The sequence below is a fragment of the Marmota marmota genome, unplaced genomic scaffold (genome assembly GCF_001458135.2).
Source record: "Marmota marmota marmota unplaced genomic scaffold, marMar, whole genome shotgun sequence".
In the NCBI taxonomy this organism is placed as follows: Eukaryota; Metazoa; Chordata; class Mammalia; order Rodentia; family Sciuridae; genus Marmota; species Marmota marmota.
Window position 1 is genome coordinate 22681100 of NW_026000185.1, and position 20141 is coordinate 22701240.

The window sequence follows — 20141 nt, forward strand, 5'->3', positions numbered from 1 at the left end:
GTGCAGGGAGGACCGACCTGGGGACAGGTGCAGGTAGGACCAACCTGGAGAGGGGACAGGTTCACGCAGGACCGACCTGGGGAGGAGACAGGTGCAGGCAGGACCGACCTGGGGAGGGGACAGATGCAGGCAAGACTGAAAGGGGGGGTGCAGCAGGACCCACTTGGGTGGGCTGGGGCTGGGGCTTGGGCAGGGGTGGGGAACAGGTGCTGGCAGGGCCCACCTGAGAGAGCAGGGGCAACTGGAGCTTCCCTGCTCTCCTGCAAAGCCCACTGGGGTGTGGCAGGTCAGGCGTGTCCCTACCCCTCCTTCCAACACCAGCTGGCCAGAGTCCACAGAGGCCGGGAGGTTGCATCCTAAGTTTGTGTCTGGAGCGGGGTGGGTGAGCCAGCTCTTCCCAGGAGATGATGGGGTCTTCCAGAGAAGCCAGGGAGGCTGCCCAGGGGCAGGCAGGACTACCTGCAGGTGAGGAGCAGATGCAGGAAGAGAAGTCTCCCCCAGTAGCTGCGGTGCCCCTGCACTGTGGCTTCACTGGTTCTAATTGTGTGTACCATACTATCACTAAAGAGACCCTCAGGGGAAAGGGTAAGGAGGGTGGACCCTGAAGTCAGAGGCTAGGAGTATTGCTGGACACGGAAGGCTGGGCTGGGTGAGGCCCTGGGCTGCAAAGAGCATCTTAGAGCCCTGAATGCCTGGCATCTTGGAAACCTGTGAAGACAAGCAAAATTCTACACATACTCTCTGCAGCTGGGAAAAATAGCCAGCAGAGACATAGTTTTGTGCACTGTCATTGAGGAAATGATGTGGCTTGAGGGAAAGGGCACAAGAACTACAGACTGGAGCGCCAGTGCTCCAAGTGAGCACCAAAACTGTGTTTTGATTACCTTTTTTTTTTTTTTGAGACAGGATTTCACTTAAGTTGTCCAGGCTGGTCTTGAACTTGTGATCCTCCTGACTCCTCCTCCCCAATAACTGGGATTACAGGTGTGTGCCACCACACCCGTCTACCTTTGTTTTGTTTTGCTTTGTGGTTCTGGGATTGAACCCAGGGCCTCACACATGCAAGGCAAGCACTGAGCTGCATCCCAGCCCTCCATTACTGTTTTTCACGATGGTGCTGTAGCCCAGTGGTAGAGCATCTGCCTGGCAGGTGTAAGGCTCTGGGCTTGATTTCCCAGCACCCCCTACACACACACACACACACACACACACACACACACACACACACACCTCTGGGGAGGAGACAGGTGCAGGCAAGACTTAGAGCCCTGAATGCCTGGCATCTTGGAAACCTGTAAAGACAAGCAAAATTCTACACATACTCTCTGCAGCTTTTTTTCATCTGTTTCAATTCTCATCCCTAACATGGAACAAATACATAGTTTGGTATCAAATATCCTTAGAAAAGATTAAAAGAGCTCCAGAAATATAAAGTATTATTATTCCAAAACAGTATTTGAGTCCTTGGTGTGCACATCCAATGGGTGAAGAAGGCTTGTAGAGGAAGCACCCTCTGGGTGCATGGGAGTCAGCACATACCTACAAAATCTGCTTGTTTCCTTCCTTCCTCCATCTGTAAACCTCAGGTCTTCACTGTGAGCCGGGCCTTAGGTGTGTATCACGTCACATCTTTTTTTTTTTATAATAACACATTTTTTTTAATATTTAATTTTTAGTTCTCGGCGGACATAACATCTTTGTTTGTATGTGGTGCTAAGGATCGAACCCAGGCCGCACGCATGCCAGGCGAGCGCGCTACCGCTTGAGGCACAACCCCAGCCACGTCACATCTTTACATCCAACTTTATGTGACTGCCTGAATAGATGCACAGAGACTTTGACTAGACCAGGATAGAACTCTAGTTGGCCTGGAGGAAGCCTTGGGGAAGTTAGAGGCCTGGCTTCGTCTCTTTGCAGTTTGGTGGGAGCCATGGCAATTGAATGCCACCTGACATTGTAGGGCTCTGAGTTTCCCAGAACAAGTCTGTCTTTCTGTCCTCCTCAAGCCCTTGCCTCCCGGACCTCAGGTGAACTGGGGACTGATCATCTCTTTTTGCAGAGTGAGAGGGACAGGAATGGAGCAAGGGAGGGACAAGGACTGGCTGGACCCTCAGCAGACATCTGCTGATCTCTGCTGCCAGCAGGCTGTCCCCTTGGCGAGCCGAGGTCTAGTGAAGCAGGTCAGTAGCAGGTTGTGCTGGGTGCTGAGGCAGGACTGTGCGTGGAGTGGGGGTGAGTGTGCTGGGCAGAAGGGGCAGTGGAGCAGCCAGACCCACAGAGGAGGGACTTGGACAGGAGCCTTGAGAAGGATCTGCCTGGTGCCTGGAGTGGATCAGAAGAGGAGACCCACGGGTTGGCAGCTTGGCAGGTCACCTCCATCCAAGGTCCCCTCTGCAGTGCACAGCCTGCACCTCCAGCTGGGGTAATTTCATTGACTAGTGGACAGAGGAAGAGCGGTCACAGAAGGCAGCGTAAGCCAGGGCAGGAGGACAACAAGCTGAGGAAGTGCAGGGAGGACAGGGAGGTCTTGGACTCTGAGAGCAGAGGCCTGATTACGAGCTCCCGGAGTGGGATGCAGGACTTAGCAACTGGAGGATGGAGGAGGAGGGAGGGGAAAGAGAGGACCATCCAGACCAGGGCTCGGCTTGCAGAGGCTGAGCGCACAGGTGGCAGCAGCAGACCGAGCAGACTGCAGGTGGGAAGCCCACTCGCCCCCACTGCCTGAGGGCTCTGGTTGTTCATTCCAGTTTCCTGAGGTTGTCCCCCTTAACATCGGAGGGGCTCACTTCACAACACGCCTGTCCACTCTGCGGCGTTACGAGGACACCATGCTGGCTGCCATGTTCAGCGGGCGACATTACATCCCCACAGACGCAGAGGGCCGGTACTTCATCGACCGAGATGGCACACACTTTGGGTACGTCTCCATCCACCGTCCACTTTGCAGTCCTGGCAAGTGAGTTACCTGGGCTCAGGTCTGGGGCCTCGGCATGGTACCTGGCACCTAGAGGGCAGGGGGGTAACGTGGGGTTGGTAAATGGGTTCATGCATTGGGGCAGAATTCTGAGTCGCTTTGCCAGTGGAGACAGGACAGCCAGAGAGATCCCAGCATCACACACCAGCTGGATGGGATGAAACACGGAAGCCCGGCACCCAGGAGCACACCTGAGGCAGAGGATCGTGAGTTCAAGGTCAGCCTCAGCAACTCAGCTAGACCCTGCCTCTAAATAAAACATATAAAAGGACTGGGGATGTGGCTCAGTGGTTAAGCCCCTGGCTGCAACACCCAGACCAAAACCAAAACAAAACAAATCCCATCTATCCTGTGCAGTCTGACTCCTGGGTAGTAGTCACCTGCCTGGAGAGGCCAGGTGTGATCTCACCGAGCACTGGGATCCTGGGCTCAGCGTGGCCACGTCATAAGACAGAGACAGCTGAGGTGGGGCTGACCAGCATGCCATACCTGTTTGCCAAGAAAAGTCTTAAACAGACCAACCCTTTGTTCCTGTGATTTTAACACTAAAAGATGTGAACACTCAAGGTCAAAAAGAAAAGCCCTTCTGAAGGAAAGGCTTCATAAAGATCCTAGGACTCTCTGCCTCAGTTTCTCTTGGTGACAAGAGGAGTTACGGCTGCTTCATGGACTCTCAGGATCGAGGAGCTTTGGTGTGACCTCTGGTCAGGTGCTCTTCAGAGTATTTGGCTGGGATTTTTGTTCCTTCAGTGGAGTGGAGATGACTCAGAACCAGTGTGGTCCTTGACCTTGAAGCACGTGTCCAGGGAGGCAGACTGCACACAGGGCACCTCTGTGCTGCCTGCACTGGGGGAAGGGTCACTTCTGTGCTCAGCAAGAGGCTTCTGGCTAATGATCTGCTTTGAAGCATCTGGGTGTCCCAGTGGGCTGTCAGCTGCCTCTGATGCTGGGAAAACAAAGTGTCACCTCACTCGTGGAACTATAAAAAGGTCTTTGTTTGCAGGTGGCACTCTCAGCTGGCCTTGCCCTGAGGTCTTGTTTCTCAGAGCGCCTGGAGGTTTGCTGAAGACCCCCGAGGACCAGCTTTATTTTATTTATTTATTTTTTTTTAAGAGAGAATTTTTTTTTAATATTTATTTTTTAGTTTTCGGCAGACACAACATCTTTGTGTGTATGTGGTGCTGAGGATCGAACCCGCGCCGCACGCATTCCAGGCGAGCGCGCTACCGCTTGAGCCACATCCCCAGCCCCCGAGGACCAGCTTTAGAAGGGGCTATGAGGAGGGGGTCAGGGTTCGACCCCAGGCCAAATGCCCACACTCAGGTGGCCATAGCTGGCATATGCTAGACCCTGGCCAGGCCACAACCGGAGGCAAGAAGTGGCAGCATGCCTGGGTGGTAAGCTGGATGGTGGTAAGCCAGTGGTGCACCCTAAGCAGAGGTGTGCAGCTCCTGTTCCAGGACCCACAGAGGCTACGCGGGTGCCTCCTGGGGCTGTCCCCATTGTGGTCAGCACAGGGCGCTGTGGTCTGCATACCTCTCAAGGCCTGGGCATTGTGGCTGTGGGCTGAGAGGCAGCCGGTCTGTGCCTCTGGCGGCTGGTCCCCTGCAGCAGAGGTTTCCGGGACCTCCCTGGACCCCCAGGTCCTTTAGAACAGAGGTGGAGAGCACCACGCTGAGGCTGCTGAGAGGACTGCGTGGGCAGCAGTGGGCAGCGGCTGGCACCGACAGGTCTCCAGTGCTCCCCAGCAGGTTGCACTGAGTGCAGGCCAGTTCCCGAGGCCACCGCTGAGTCCTGGATTTACCGGTCCCCTCCCATCCCGTCAGCAGTGGGGCGGAACACTCAGCACTAACTCAAAGAATCTGAAAACAGAGTTAGAAGGATGGAATTTTTTTGAAGAAAATATATGTGATTTTTTTTTTAGTCCTGAGACCAGTTGGTCCCAACACTGGGGTCTGGCGTTTTGTTTCCTTGATGGTGGGGATGGGCACCAGGTGGCATGCCCAGGCCGAGCTGGTGGGAGTGTGGAGTGCAGCAGCGCCTGGGTGCCCGCCACTTCCCACAGTGCCCAGCAGAAGTTAGCGCCTGTCTCAGAGACCTCACCAGGAGGGTGAGGTGTCATGCTCTGTGACAGCCAAAAGCTGGAGCTAGCCCCAGCGCCCATCACCGGAGGATGGATGAATGGAGAGTAGTCATCACCTTCAGTGATGTGCCACTTAAATAGGAGTGAAAGGAGCAGTGAGCAGGAGCAGACCCTCTGGGCAGGTACATCTGAGAGCCAGTATGTCGGAGGGGGAGCGGCTAGGAGAGCTGCAGCCTGCCCTGTGAGTCTCAGGCCCACCCAGCCCACCTTGTAGGTGGGACTGACCTGGAAGGGCAGGGAGCCCCGGAGGTGAGTCATTCTGTACCTGGGTTTGGGTGGTGGTTGTGAGAATGTGTTGCCTGCTTACACCGGTAACTGGATTTTATAATTGAGATGGGTGTATTTGGGTGGGGGCTGCAGCTGGGTGGTAAGCTGGACGCCCCTCTCAGCCATCTTTCCTTCCTTCCTGCACCCGGGGACTTGCTTCAGTCATGACCTTCCGTGTGAAAGCGGTACATCTGTATGTGCATGTAAAGATCCTATCTTCTAACCGTACCTGTGAGCTCCTAATAAGGACAACAGTAACGACAACACTGACTAAGGCAACTAGTCACACCGCTGGGAGTTTTCCGATGCTCTCGTGTCAGCGTGAGACGTTGCGAGGCGCTTTATTATTTTATTTTGCAAAAGTGGAGGTCGGGTTCACTTAACCACACGGCACTGCTGGCCTTGGTCCAGGCCCTGTGCTCCAGCCCAGGCTGGTGGGCTTCTGGCCAATCCTGTCCTCTCCCCACTTAGGGACGTGCTGAACTTCCTGCGCTCGGGAGACCTGCCGCCGCGGGAGCGCGTGCGCGCCGTGCACAAGGAGGCCCAGTACTACGCCATCGGGCCGCTGCTGGAGCAGCTGGAGAACGTGCAGCCGCTCAAGGGCGAGAAGGTGCGCCAGGCCTTCCTGGGGCTCATGCCCTACTACAAAGGTGAGGGTCAAGGGCCCTGTCCGTCTGGGGTCCGGGGGGTCCACAGGGCACGGGTCAGTGCCTGGGTCTCCGGGGCCTGGGTTCCCGCCAGAGCAAGGGGGTCCAAGGTTCCACCAGATCACGTAAGTGGGCGGACATCCTCCCTGGGTGGTGCTGGAGACTCCGGCCCAGGCTGAAGGGACCGCTGGCCTGCGGGGCAGCGTGTTCGGAGGGCAGCCTCCGCTGCTGGCCCCCTAATGCTCGAGGAGCCGTGACCTTGTTCAGGCTTGTGCCAGTGGGCCCCCAGCCCCCCGCCCCAGCTCAGCCTCGGTCCCGGCGTCCCGCTGTCCGGGCGCTCCCTTGGCCCCTGCCGCCCTGCCCATGACTGGTACTGTGTTGCCCGTAGACCACCTGGAGCGGATCGTGGAGATCGCGCGGCTGCGGGCGGTGCAGCGCAAGGCGCGCTTTGCCAAGCTCAAGGTCTGCGTCTTCAAGGAGGAAATGCCCATCACGCCGTACGAGTGTCCACTGCTCAATTCCCTACGCTTCGAGCGGAGCGAAAGTGATGGTCAGCTCTTTGAGCACCACTGTGAGGTGGACGTGTCCTTTGGGCCCTGGGAGGCCGTGGCGGACGTCTACGACCTGCTGCACTGCCTGGTCACCGACCTGGCGGCCCAGGGCCTCACGGTGGACCACCAGTGCATCGGGGTGTGCGACAAGCACCTGGTCAACCACTACTACTGCAAGCGCCCCATCTACGAGTTCAAGATCACCTGGTGGTGAGCAGCAAGGGAGGCCTCCCCTCCTCGGTGGCTCTGCTGTCCCAGAATCCAGGGGCTGCAGCTGTCCCAGAACCCAGGGCAGGACCAAGTCCCAAGGCACAGCTTCTTGGGACAGGTGCAGCCTCAGGGCTAGTCTCAGAGCTTGTGGCCCTCAGGACAGGGACCAGGCTCCCACGCCTTTTCCTGGGCATGGCAGCCTGCACCTGTGGCTGGCCGGGTCCAGCCAGGGCTTCAGCAGGAGACGCAGAGAGGTTCCGGTGAGGCTGCTGCCCGAGAGGACGCTGCATGGGCATGAGGGTGCCCTCCTGGGCCCAGGGCAGCCGTGTGGACCGGGCGTGTGGGCTCTGCCCTGCGCCTGCCCTGGCAGGGGGTGAGGAGACCTCCTCAGAACAGTTCCCCGCGCCTCTTGGAGATGTGGCCCTTATTGCCAAAGCCACGTACTAGGACAGCCATAGGACACCACCATGTTTACAGCAGGGCATCTTCTCAGTATCACGGGAGTGCAGCGGATGGGACGCCTGTCCTCTGCCAGCCAGAACACCCTGACACCTGTCCGGGTCCCTCACGCTGAGCTGGAGGGGCCTTCCCAGACCCTATTGCTCTTCTTGCCGATGCCCTCCCCCAGGGTCTGCTCTGGAGAAGTGCCCAGACCTGCCCCCCCTGTCGGCAGAGGAGGGCCCTCGGTGGCCTCTACCACTTGTTTCCATGTCACTCTGTCTGCAGCTTGGGGCCCTAGCTGGGCAGTGGGCTCTCATCCTCCAGGGAGAGCTGTGCAGTGTCCCTGCGTCGGGCTCCTTGCTGTCAGTGGTGTCCTGGACGACTCGGGGTGACTCCAGAGGGAGAGATCTTATATGTGAAGAGTTGACGAGCCAGGACTGGGCTGCGCCTGTGGTCCCCGCTGCTCAGGAGGCTCGGGTGGGAGGACAGCATGAGGCCCAAGTTCAGTACCAGCCTGGCAACAGAGCAAGACCCTGTCTCAAAAAAACCAAGGGAGAGAGCATCATTGAGCTCAGCCTCACTGCACTAAGTAGCCAATGAGAAGCTCAGGTGGAGGTGGCTACGTCCTACTGAGGAAGAGAGGGCCATGTCGGGACCCTGGCTGAGTCCTTCATCCTGATCCCAGTGGGAGGAGAGTCCAGGGAGAGTCCAGGGAGTTCCCATCTCACTCCTGGGAGGGTGGGACGGTGGAAACTCGGTCTGAGAGGACAGGGCTGTCATTCCTGGTCCAAGACTCGCATTTCCTCTCATTCTCAAGAACACAGTCGTCTGTTCCAAAGCTGACCCCTGCAGTGACTGACCCTGCTCTGACAGGGAGGCCGTCCACTTGATGGGGCTCCCTGCTGCTCCTATGCTTCTCTCTGAGGGACTGTGGCAGATGCTTCCAGAGGAGTGCCTGGTCTGGGGCCCCCTGGGGCCCTTGGCTTCCTACCGAGCACTGCCATGAGCATCAGGGAGCTTGGCTGTTGTCCTCCACACCTGCAGGATGGGAGAAAACTGGTCTGCCCAGGGTCACTCGTGCCCAGGAGCAGGTCCTAAAGGTTGCCCGGGTTGCAGGGTGCTGGCCAAGGACACTGTCCCTCTGGCTCCTGCTGGAACTGCCCATTTCCCCATTCTTCATGCTATCCTCAGTGGTGAGTTCTCTGCCACTGTGGGGAGGGGAGGAGACAAGGCTCGGGGGCAGGAAGACCGGCCGAGGGGACACTGGGCACCAGCCTGAGGCTCCTCCCTAGAAGTGGTCTCACCCTCCTGTTGAGTCCAGCTGGCCTTGACCTCCTGGGCTCACACAATCCTGCCTCCTCAGCCCCCTGAGTGCTGGGACTTGCAGCAGTGCCCGTTGCACCTGCCCCCATCCTGCACAGTGTCTGGGGGTGTCCTGAGTGCTGGGGCTTGTAGCAGTGCCCACTGCACCTGCCCCCCGTCCTGCTCAGTGTGTGGGGGAGTTGGCAAAGACTTGTCAGAACCATGTGGGTTTCTTTTTCTACAAACAACAAAAAAATCCTTTGTTTTCTTTTAATTAGTGACCTTTCTACTTTTTTGTGGCACAAGAGCTTTGTTCATGCTGAGGAGCATAATCATTGCAATTCTTCCCATGGCTAGTGGAGCAGGTGTACCTAGATGTCCTCCTGTGCCCTCCACGCTCATGTCTGTCTACCTGCTCTGCCTCCTGGAGCACTTCCTAAGGCGAGTGAGGGAATCGGGGCCCAGCATGGCCTTCTCTTCTGAGAAGTTTGGGCCAGGTGACCATGCCGCTGGGTGGTGGTGTGCAGTGGCCATCTGTGGAAGCCGCGTCTCCAAGGCCATCCTTGTGACCTCAGGGGCCAGGAAGGGTGGGTAGGAGAGCTCCCAGGGCCACCCATGGCCCTCCACTAGAAGGGATGCGTGTCCACGGCTGAGGGGGTGGCCAGCCAGTGCCTGCAAAGGAGCTGCCCTTCCCTTCCACTTGGCAGGTGGAGAACAGGACCTTGTGGGGCAGTGCTAGCCATGACAAAATTCAACAAAAATGACTAAAGCGAAGCCACATTGAAACACCTCCGCCCCTCAACTGGCCACCCGGTGCCATGGGCTGCTGAGGGCTACCCCTCAGGCTGCTGTGACCTTCCTGTTCTGACACTTGCTGGAGGACAGAGCATGGGGTGAGGTCAGTGTCATTTCAGGGGTTGAGACAAAGCAGCTTGCAGTGCCTCCTCCAGGGGGAGTTGAGATGCTGCCCTCCCGTGTGCCTGCTGTCCACGTGATTCCAGTGTAAGTGACTAGGCCTCTGGGGCACTGTTTTGCTGTTGCTCTTGTGTGAAGATGAAGCGCATCTCGTGGTTCTTGAAAGAGAGAGGCTTTGCTGGGTGCAGTGGTGCACACCTGCCCCCCTAGCAACTCAGGGGGCTGAGGCAGGAAGATTCAAACTTAGAAGCCAGCTTCAGCAACTTACAAAGACCCTGTCTCAAAAAGTAAAAAGGGGTGGGGGTGTTGCTCAGCGGTAGAGCACCCCTGGGTTCAGTCCCCAGTGCCAACAGGAAAAAGGCTGGGCTGGGAAGGGAATTTCTTGGAATTCTGGAAGAAACCTGCTACAGGGTTGGGAAGGTGGGAACGGCAGTGACCTCAGGAGCATGGCAGTGACCTGGGTCCCTGTCTTCTGTACTGCGTTGGTGTCTGTGCCCCAAGGGGTGCTTCTGTGGGTGCTCATGGGCCTGCCTGAGCCTGTTTGTGCCTGGAGCCCCGGTGCCCTCCAATGGCTCCGAGGTCGAGAACTAGGACAGGGTGCTGTGCCTGTTCTCAGAGACTCGCTCTCACCCTCCTCTGCCCCCCACTTGGCCAACAAATAAGGAGTTTCAGGTGCTACACTAGGTGGGAGGCTGGAGGCAGGAGGCAGGGCCTGCGGAGGCCCTGGGGTCTCTCCAGCCTCCTCCCCATAGCACACAGCTCTGGGCTTTGGCAGGAACCCCGGGGAAGATGTGCTCCAGGGTGCAGTCCTCCCAGCCCACAGTGCTCCTGAAGGACACTCCTCCTTGTGTCACCACACATATCCCCTGAGGGCAGAGCTGGGCACCTTTAGACCAGCACGCCCATCAGGGTGCTCCTGGAGGTCACCCCCGTGGTCAGCTGCCATAGGTGAGGGCTGAGATGCTGGGTGGCTCTGCCCCGCAGCTGCATCGCTGACTGCTCGGATCATTGTGAGTGGACAAGAGCCTGCATCACCCTTGCCACAGGCCCCTGGCCTGAGCCTTGGCACACAGGGCAAGCCTCCCCTGCGTGGGGGAGGACTTGCACGGTGCCATCCCCAGGAGCGGAGCCCTCCCACGGCAGCACCTTGTCCCCCTGAGGCTCAGGGCCGTGCCGTGTCTACCTGAGAGTCTGTAAAGGGCACGGGTTCCAGGGGACAGCGTTAGACAGTGCCCCTAGGCCCGGTGTGTAGCACACGCCTGTGGTCCCTGGTGCTGGGGGCTGAGGCAGGAGTCCAGGGCCTGCCCAGGCAACACAGCGACACCCTGACTGGAGCCCAAGGGGACAGATGGTGCTGTGCAGTTATACAGCAGCAGGCCCCACAGCGACATGCGGGCTGTCTGAGGGGAGGCCGCTGCCCTCCAACGGCCTCTGTGAAGGACTGCAGGTGGGGAGGAAGGCCTTGGCCTTCAGCCTGCTGCGCTGCGGGGGAAAGGGCAGGAGGAGCCCAGCGGCCCAGGCAGACCCTGTCCATGGCCTCCCCAAGTGCTGCCCTGAAGCCAGTCTCTGGTGCTCACCAGGGCTGCCCTCACATGTGAACAGGGGCATCTGGAGAGAAGGAAGGTGCCCATCCACAGGGCTGTGGTGAGAAACCAGCCTGCTCTGGCCCTGTGCCGGGTCACGTGCCCTGGAGTGTGGTTTTGTCCCTGTGAAGAGCAGGGTGTCATCAAGAGCCTGTTTATCTGCAAAGAGGGAGAAACTAGTCCCCAGCCTAAGCCTTTCGGGTGAGGGATGCATGTCCATTGGGAGGAGAAGGGCCCTGCCCTGGCCTCCAGACTCCCGCAGGCCCCTCCCCAGCTGGCTGCAACCTGTGATTCGACTGGCCCAGCTGCGGCGTGGCCTTGGCTTCCTCTACTACCTGAACTTTGTGTCCTCTCTTCCTCGCGGATACCTGGACTTGATTTCTGTTTTTAAACCATGACTTTCACCTTCACTTCTAAATGAAGTAGGTGTGTGAAGAGGAGGCGGCTCTTGCTCTGAGCAGGAATGATCTGTGCCTTTTTTCCTTCCTCATTCATCTCTACAATGATCTTTTTCCTTTTTCTTTTTTTGTACTGAGGATTGAACCTGGGAGTGCTTAACCACTGAGCCACATCCACGTCCCTTTTCATTTTTTTATTTTGAGACAGGGTCTCCCTAAGTTGCTGAGGCTGGCCTTGAACTTGTGATCCTTCTGGCTCTGCCTCCCAAACTGCTGGGACTAGAGGAGTGCACCACCCATAGTACAGGGTCTACAGAGATCTTATTAGCTGTAAGCTTCAGTACCTCACCTGCATCTGTACCCTGAGTCCAAGGGAAAACTGATGTTGTCACCATAAAGTCCTCACATTTGGGTTCTCTAGTAGGTCCACATTTTACTTCCTCCTCAGAAGTGCTCACCCTCCCCAGCCCTGCACACAGTGGCAGTGAGGGCAGGGCTGGGAACAGGCAGCTTGACCACTGGACTAAGGACTCCTTCCTCACGTTTGCTCTGAGGAGTGATGGTGGGAATCCGGGGACTCTCCTGTAATAGCCAGCTTTCCTGTGACGAAGGCTGAGATAATCGGTTCACATAGTAAAAGGTTTCAGTCTGACCTATTGGTCCTGGGCAGCACACCATGGCTTGAGGACTTGGTGGACTTCAGCTCATGCCTGGAAACAGAAGACAAGAAAGGACCAGGGTTCTGCAGTCACCCTGGGGGAAATGTCCCAAGGACACACTTGGCACCGGCTCTTAGACTGCGTGCCAGCTTCCATAGTGCTAAGAGGGGCCCAGGAGACCCAGCCTCTGTCTCTGTCTTCCTCAGGTGGACTCTGGGCTGGGCTTGACCCGGGGCTCCGGCATCCCCTCCCAGCTGCCCACCGGCCTGTGACCACAGGTATGCCGCCTTTCCTGTCTTGATTGGCATGTCATAGTTGTACACATGGTGAGATTCCTTGCCACGTACTGGATGTGCCAGTGTGTACCTTAGCAAAGCTCTTGACACGTGGCCTGTGGGGAACATTCATGGTCCATGCTCTAGTGCACCCCTGGCCGCTGCCCTCCATGTGGAAAGAGGAGCACTCCAGCCACTGCGGGGAGGACTTGGGCCACCCACAAGTCCTGCCTGTAGCAGGGGCCCACGAGCAGGTCGTGATTTGCCCTTCCAGAAAGCACAACTTCTAGAGAATTATCTGTGTATTATACCTGATTTTTTTTCTGCACTGTATGATCTTGGCAGGTTTCTTTACCAAGTAGATTTGGAAACAGGGCATTCATACTTAATCATCACTAAAATCAAGAAATAGAGGGGCTGCGGTTATGGCTCAGCGGTAGAGCGCTCGCCTCGCAAGTGCAAGGCCCTGGGTTCAATCTTCAGCACCACATATAAATAAATAAAATAAATTTTATTGTGTACAACTACAAAAAGTACATACTAAAAAAAAAAAAGAAATAGAACCTCAGGGCTGGGACTGCAGCTCAGTGGCAGAGCGCCTGACATGCACATGTGAGGCACTGGGTTTGATCCTCAGCACCTCAAAAAAATAAAGATATTGTGTCTATGTGTAACTAAAAAAAAATTAAAAAGAAAGAAATAGAACCTCAAAGTACCACAAAAGGAGTTGGAACCCCAGGAAAAGAAACAAGGTGAAGGCCGGGGTGTGCTCAGGGGTAGACTGGCCTGGCGTCCTTCCCCAGCACCACAAAAGAGAAAAGGAGAGAAACAAGAGTCCAGCAGGAGAAATGTCTGCCTTTGGCACTTTTGTAAAGGGGACTGGATGGAATCCTGATGAGATTTAAGTCCCTAGAAGGTGACAACCTCTGTAAATGCCTTTAGAGTTGAAGTCTCTTGATCTGACAACACGACCACCAACTGGGCCTCCGCTGCTCTGCCCCAGGGCCCAGCCCTGAGTACCTGCCCACTGTCCCTGCCTCACCAGCCGTCCCCACCTCCCCTCTGCTCACCATGGTGCCCGGGGTGCCTGCCCCTTTCTTGGGCAGCTGACCCTGTCTTTTCATATCTGGCCTGTTGGGGTTTGGAGAGCATTTTCAGCCCTCTGGACAGCTGCAGGAGGGGATCCTACAAAATCTGCATCCCCGTGCATCCCTGTAAAGTCCTCTAAGCTCCATGTTTATCTCCACAGCAACGGGAGAGGCCAAGAGAGAGAGGCCAAGAGAAGCTAGCCACCCTCCCCCACCCCACGAAGGGGTAGTGGATCTGAACATTTTACCTGGAAACCCAGTTCACCAAGAGCTCTGAACAGGAATGTGACTTCCCCGAGGAGCCCACCACAGCACCACTGGCTGAAACAGGGGCCACCCTTTTACCCGATTGCCCAAGTTTATTCTGGAAAGTGCAGCTGTTTGGAAGTCTCCAGACAGGGAGGACAAGAAGTCCCTCCTCAGTGGTCCTCAGGAGTAGCCACACTGCTGTGGGCTGCACCCTCACCCAGAGGCTTCCGCTGCCGCCTGACTGATCTTTGTCCTCTCCTGCCTGTTGTCTGAAAACAACCATTCCATGTGTTCCCAGGTTATTTTACTGTTGAAGTCAGGAGGATCAATCAAGTCCCTGTTCCTCTGTGAAGCCAGAAGTGGAAGTCAGCAATGCAGTTTTGTCATCACACTGTTAGTGTGGACACTTGTAGTGACACATCTGTGAGCAGTCCCTGCCCTTTCTGTTGCAATGGCAATTCCAACCCTTGGTGGTGGCAGCACCCTGGGACAACCTGGACCTGGGGATTGAGACCCACAGGTGGAATTCCCAGACCGTCCATCCAAGGTGGCTGCGTGATAATGGGGGGACTGCGATGTGTGGGAGTGGTAGGCTGTCCCGGCGCTGCGCCCTGTCTTAGGAAAAGGTTCGGCAGCTTTCCTCCTGCCCCAGGCCCACGTCACTGTGACACCGTAGGGCCCCCAGGAGACACAGCCTGGACAGCCTCTTCCTGGCTGAGGACAGCAGTCACAAGAGGGGTTTTGGGGACTGGAGCCCTCGGTCTGAAGACGCCTCAGGGTCTTCCCAGGGCAGCTAGGAGCGAGGCCCGAAGTGGGGCTGGGCCGCACTTCCCCTGCGTTCGGCTCAGGGAGGTGCTCCGCGACGGCGCAGGACCCAGGACCTGGCCAGGCACTCCTGCTCCGACGCCCAGCTGCCTGGGGAGCGCCCCGCAGTGGCAGCCGTGCCAAGTATGGCCGCGGCCGGCCCGCAGCCAGCGCCCCAGTGGACGCCAGCGGCTCTGCGCCTGGGTCCCTTGAGGCAGCTGAACTCCGTGAGTGCGCCCTGCGCCGCCTCGCCTCCTTCCACCTGCCGAAACGGCTGGGGCCCTTCACCCAGCACCTCGTCCGCTCCTCTCGTGCAGTCTTGCCTTCACTGCACTTGGGGTCATTTGTATTATTCAGGAGAAAGGGCCGCGCAGTAACTTGAACAATTTACATCTTTAAAGAACTGTTAACTCTAGTAGAAATGGAATAAGTGGAGGAACTATAAAGAATATAGGACCGGGGGACGGCGGTGCGCGCCTGGGATTCTAGCATCTCAGAAGGCTGAGGCAGGAGGATTCCAAGTTAGAGGCCTATGCTGGTGGTGCACACCTGTAATGCACACTAAACTTCCATCTCGATAGAGTCACTTGTATTTCCTAGAATCCTAAACAACTGAAACCATAGGCATTGTGTTAGCCAGCTTTTCACCACTGTGACAAAACACCCGAGACTATCAGCTTATAAAGAGGAAAGGTTTATTTGGCTAATGGTTCCCGAGGGTTCAGTGCATGGTCACCAGGCTCTGTGCTCTGAGCTGTGGCAGCACAACTCATTATAGAGGGACCTTCCCCGATGCTGTCCTTCTTTCTGAGCCCTTTGGTCCACTCCAGGATTAACTGAGCCCCCTTCTGTATTCACACTTTCCAACGGGACTGATTTTTTACAAATTAATATACAACAAACACGTAAGTTGAAATACACATACAATATGTCAACCTAGATAATAATCAACAGGGTATTCCTGGGCTGGGCTGGGCTGGGGCTCAGTGGTAGAGCACATGCAAGGTACTGGGTTCAATCCTCACATAAAAATAAATAAGGTACAACTTAAAAAAAAAAAAAAGCAAAGGAAAAAAGAAAGATATCCCTTAAAGAACATGGGTACTTTAGTGACAGAATAGCCTCTCAGTAGGAACATGCCTGCGCATGCCGTATATAAACAGAGCACAGCCAAGAGCAGAGGCACAGGGGCACTGAGGGTGAAATGAGGGCTGCATAAGCAGTTTTGAAACAGTCCTCCCTGTGGTGAGGATTCACACAGGGGGGTGGGCGCCTGCTTTCTCTCTTTCCCTTTCTTTCTGCACTTAACTACTGAGCCACCTCCCCAGCCTTATTTATTGTTGTGACAGGGTCTCTTCAAGCTGCTAAAGCTGGTCTTGAACTTTTTTTTTAATAAATATTTTTATTTATAGTTGGACACAAGACCTTTATTTTATTTATCTTTATGTGGCGCTGAGGATCAAACCCAGTGCCTCACACGTGCTAGGCAAGTGCTTCCCCACTGAGCCCCCGCCTCAACCTTGAACTCTTGATCCTCCAGCCTCAGTCTCCCCAGATGCTGGGACTTTAGGCCTGTGCCAAGGCTCCTCTCTCCCTCTCTCTCTTCCTGCAGGGGATGGAACCCAGCCCTGTGCACTCTCAGCAGGTGCTTTACCACTGAGGTATGCGCACTCCCAGGCGAAGGCTGAACAGACAGCTGCCAAGCAGACGTCTGTGTGAGGTTTCCTAGGTAAGCTCCTGTGGGGGTTACCATCAGGCAGTGAGTGTGAGAGAACCTCCCCTTCCTGAGACTTGCGGTACCACTTCCAGCTGCCTGGCTCCTTCCCTTGGTGGTGCTTAGCATTCACACACAGGGACCATACCCACTCTCATGACTTCTAAGGAACACTAATGACCCCAGATCACTACCTTGAACCCAAAGCCCACCTCATATTCAATACCTTACAGGAGGCACCCTTGACCTTCTTACAGTGGTCTATACTCAGGACTGCATGCAGGTAAGTCAGATCATGTCGTTGGCTCAAAATTTTCTGATGAGTTCTTATCTCAGATTGAAAAAAAACCAGAGTCCTTCGAATGGGCAGAAGATCCAACATGATCTGATGTTCCAGAACTCTACCACTGAGCTACTTCTCTGGCCCTTTTTTAGATGGGATCTCACTAAGTTGCCCAGAGTGGCCTGGCTCCGCCTCCTGAGTAGCTGATCTATAGATGTGCACCACAATGCCCAGCCCATTGCCTTTTTAATGTTTCAATCAGTTGAACTTCTTAAAAAATATTTTTAGTTGTAGATGGTCACAACACCTTTATTTTATTTCTTGGGGTATCAGAGATCGAACTCAGGAGCCACTAAGCCACATCCCAGCCCTGTTTTGTATTTTATTTAGAGACAGGGTCTCACTGAGTTAGTGCCTTGCCTTTGCTGAGGCTGAACTTGCAATCCTCCTGCCTCAGCCTCCTGAGCTGCTGGGATTAAGGCATGTGCTACCATGCCCAGCTTACTTATTTTTATGTGGTGGTGAGGAATGAACCCAGTGCCTTATAAATGCTAGGCAAGCACTCTACCACAGAGCTACAACCCTAGCCACTCAGTCGAGCTTTTATACTGTCGGACCACAGTGAAATATTAGAGTTTTATGTAACCCAGTAGAGTAAGATCATGTCAGATGATGTTTTCAGCTTTACATTACTGGGGACCCATAGCATTTTCTCCCTTCATTTGCAATGTTGCCTCTGAAACCTATTTGAGCTCAGTAATCAGATTTAAATGTACCTATATTATACGATGTTGTGTAATGTATTATTTTCTGTTCACCAAAGTGGACAGAAAATCTCCTTTTGACAACTCCCTTTGTGGGAAACCAGTTACTAATCAGCAAGTCTGCATGAGTCAGTATCTTTGTGAAATATATTGCATCCAAATTCTTTCATGGCATATCGATAGTTGGTTAATTTGGGAATACTCATTTAGAAACATTGAGTATAACTGAGTGGAAACATCACTAAATGTCACATGTTTTTGCTGGGCAGAAGAGAGCACATTTATTCAAGAAAATTTAGTTACTTATTTCTTACTGCACTGTGACCCAAACACTCATTTTGCTTATAGTTTGTCAAAATAACACCACCTGTGTCAAAAAGACAAAATTAAATTTAAAGATCTTAATTTTGTGAGTGTGTGTGTGTGTGTGTGAGAGAGAGCTTCTAGAATCGAACAATACTTTATTCCGTGAACTACAATGAGCATTCTGATGGGGGGAGCAGAGCAGGCCAGTTCTATGGACTGAAAAGGCTGAAGCAAACAGAAACAAAAAGAACTGGCCAGGGAGACAGAACAACGGAAAAATAACCAACTGCTCAGCACCAAACTACTTCAGTGCTGGGACGGGACCCAGGGCCTCAGGCATGCTGGGCAAGTGCTCTGCCACCAAACTTTTAAAAGTTTATATTTTGAGCTGGGTGTGGTGGCACATGCTTGTAATCCCAGTGGCTTGGGAGGCAGAGGCAGGAGGACCACAAGCTCAAAGCCAGCTTCAGCAACTTGGTGAGGCCCTAAGCAACTCAGTAAGACCCTGTCTCTAAATGTCTCAATGGTTGTGTGCCCCTGGGTTCAATCCCCATACTAAACATACATAAATAAATAAATTTACATTTTTAGACAGGTCTAAGTTGCTGAGGTTGGCCTCAAGAACCTGTGATCCTCCTGCTTCAGCCTTCCTAGTAGCTGGGTTTGCAGACATGTGCCACTGGATTCAGAAACTTTTTTTAAAATAAGGATTAAAACAGAAGGAACTTCATTATTATGCCAACTGAAAATGGCCTGTTTGGGAAATTTGTTACTTCTTTCTCCTGCTTTTCAGGTCAGATAATTTCAGTTTGGTGACATGGAACTTTAATATGCATGACCTCATTTTGATTTTAATCAGGTATGTTGGTGAAACCAGAGTTTTGATATGAAATTGGATTCTCTGTTCCGTTGGCAGTTGGGGCATGCACAGCTGCAGCTCTTAATGGTGGACCATGCCCTCCAGTACTGCAGCTGACCCCAGCAGCTCACCATCAACTTCTTTCTGGGTTCTTGTCTGGTGAATTTGGAGAATGAAATCCCTATCCCAGGATAAGCGAGTTTAAGAACAGGGTTTAGGGGCTGGGGATGTGGCTCAAGCGGTAGTGCGCTTGCCTGGCATGCGTGCGGCCCGGGTTCAGTCCTCAGCACCACACACAAAGAAAGATGTTGTATCCGCCGAAAAACTAATAAATAAATAAAAAATTAAAAAAAACAAAAAAAAAAAGAACAGGGTTTATTAAGATTAGAAATAGGTAAGTACATGTAGGAAGACACGAATGATGTGAAAATACTTTGTATACAATCAGTGACTTGAAAAATTGTGCTCTATATGTGTAATATGAAACGAATTGCATTCTGCCACCGTGTATAACAAATTAGAGTAAAATAATTGAATAAAAAACAACTTTGAAAAGTTAAAAAAAAAAAAATTAGAAACAGGAACTCAACTCTTGTAATGCAAGAGGGCACCGGATAGCAGGTGTTCTCCATCCAAGTGTAGAGTCTAGGGGTTTACCTAGCACTTGCTTCACTGCTGTTGGTCCAAATTTATGCTAATGAAAGTTTGGAAACGTACCAACCCTATTAGTCAATTCCTGAGTATCAACTTTCATTCAAGTCTGCTTTACCTCAATTTGGGGGGAGACGGGTCAGAAATTGGGAGGTTAAGGTCATCAGATGCTTCTGCTGTGGGCATCCCGGCGAGTACCCAGGCAGGGCGCCTGGATGACGGGTTGCCCTCTGTGCACACCATGCCTGCTGGGAGCCCCACGTGTCGGCTGGCCAGTGCGGGCCACAACGTGGCCATCACTTTGCTGCCGCTCCTTGGCAGGGACCACTACGCCGGCTTCCGGTCCAAGAGCTTCACTAGCAGGCAGACAAGGGCCAAAGCCACCGCTCGTGGGTTCTACTCAACATCCTGCTGCAAGGTGACAGGGCAACAACCCCAGTGAGGCAGCAGCACCACTGCCCTTTCTCACTGCTAGAAACCGGCCATGGCAGCTCCGCAGGGTGTCATCCAGACGGGTCTGCTAGACGCGGCGGCAGACAGCCTTCCGTGCCTGCTTTCCCAATACCTATCGGCGAGGAGGCGTGGGCGTAAGCTCTCCGTTATCCCTGGGATGGTCCCTTCCCCGCCCCTGCCACGCACTGGGATCCCACTAGGACACGCGGACGCGGGTGCAGCCCCGGAGGTGAGGAGGGGACGGGAAAGGTGCGGCTGGACGCCGTCACGACCCTAAGGAGAGCCCTACCTGAACCACGGAGCTCTCAGTGCCGGACAGCGGGGTCCTAACGGACCTCGAATGAGGACGAGCACCGAGCCCCACCCCGAGTGGAGCGGGGAAGGCCGGCTCCGCGGGGCGCTCTCCGCCCACGGTCGCCAACCACCGCTCCGGCGCGGCGCCGCCCCCTGGTCTTTCGCTCTCCCTGCCCATCGCCCGGGACCCTAGCCCGGTTCCGCCACAGCCTCGCGCCGGCTGGCGCCAAGACACGGACTGCGGTGAGCGGCACCCGGGAGGCCAGCGTCCGCGCAGCGCCCGTCCCAGCCGGGGCGTCGCCGGAAGTGAC

At 54.7% G+C, this 20141-nt stretch overlaps 1 protein-coding gene and 1 long non-coding RNA gene across 2 annotated transcripts; one reads left to right on the forward strand and one right to left on the reverse strand.

The window, feature by feature from the left end:
* The first annotated feature begins 2658 nt into the window (after positions 1–2658).
* Kctd7 (potassium channel tetramerization domain containing 7) lies at positions 2659–8809 on the forward strand. The gene is made up of 3 exons (XM_015491392.2): positions 2659–2956; positions 5856–6034; positions 6420–8809. The coding sequence occupies exons 1-3, from the start codon at positions 2829–2831 to the stop codon at positions 6794–6796; spliced, it is 684 nt and encodes a 227-aa protein (XP_015346878.1). The 5' UTR covers positions 2659–2828; the 3' UTR covers positions 6797–8809.
* A 9970-nt stretch (positions 8810–18779) lies between these two features.
* Positions 18780–20135, reverse strand: LOC107147016. Its single transcript, XR_001504103.2, has 2 exons — positions 19826–20135; positions 18780–19648 (listed from the first exon to the last, which is right to left on the reverse strand). It is a non-coding gene; the product is annotated as an uncharacterized LOC107147016 (long non-coding RNA).
* Positions 20136–20141: the final 6 nt, after the last annotated feature.

Bases quoted from the DNA above. Each gene is read 5' to 3' on its own strand.
- Kctd7 (XM_015491392.2), top strand. From the start codon at position 2,829: ATGCTGGCTGCCATGTTCAGCGGGCGACATTACATCCCCACAGACGCA. The intron at 2,957-5,855 runs GTGAGTTACCTG...CTCCCCACTTAG, and splicing joins CCACTTTGCAGTCCTGGCAA to GGACGTGCTGAACTTCCTGC. The intron at 6,035-6,419 runs GTGAGGGTCAAG...TGTTGCCCGTAG, and splicing joins GCTCATGCCCTACTACAAAG to ACCACCTGGAGCGGATCGTG.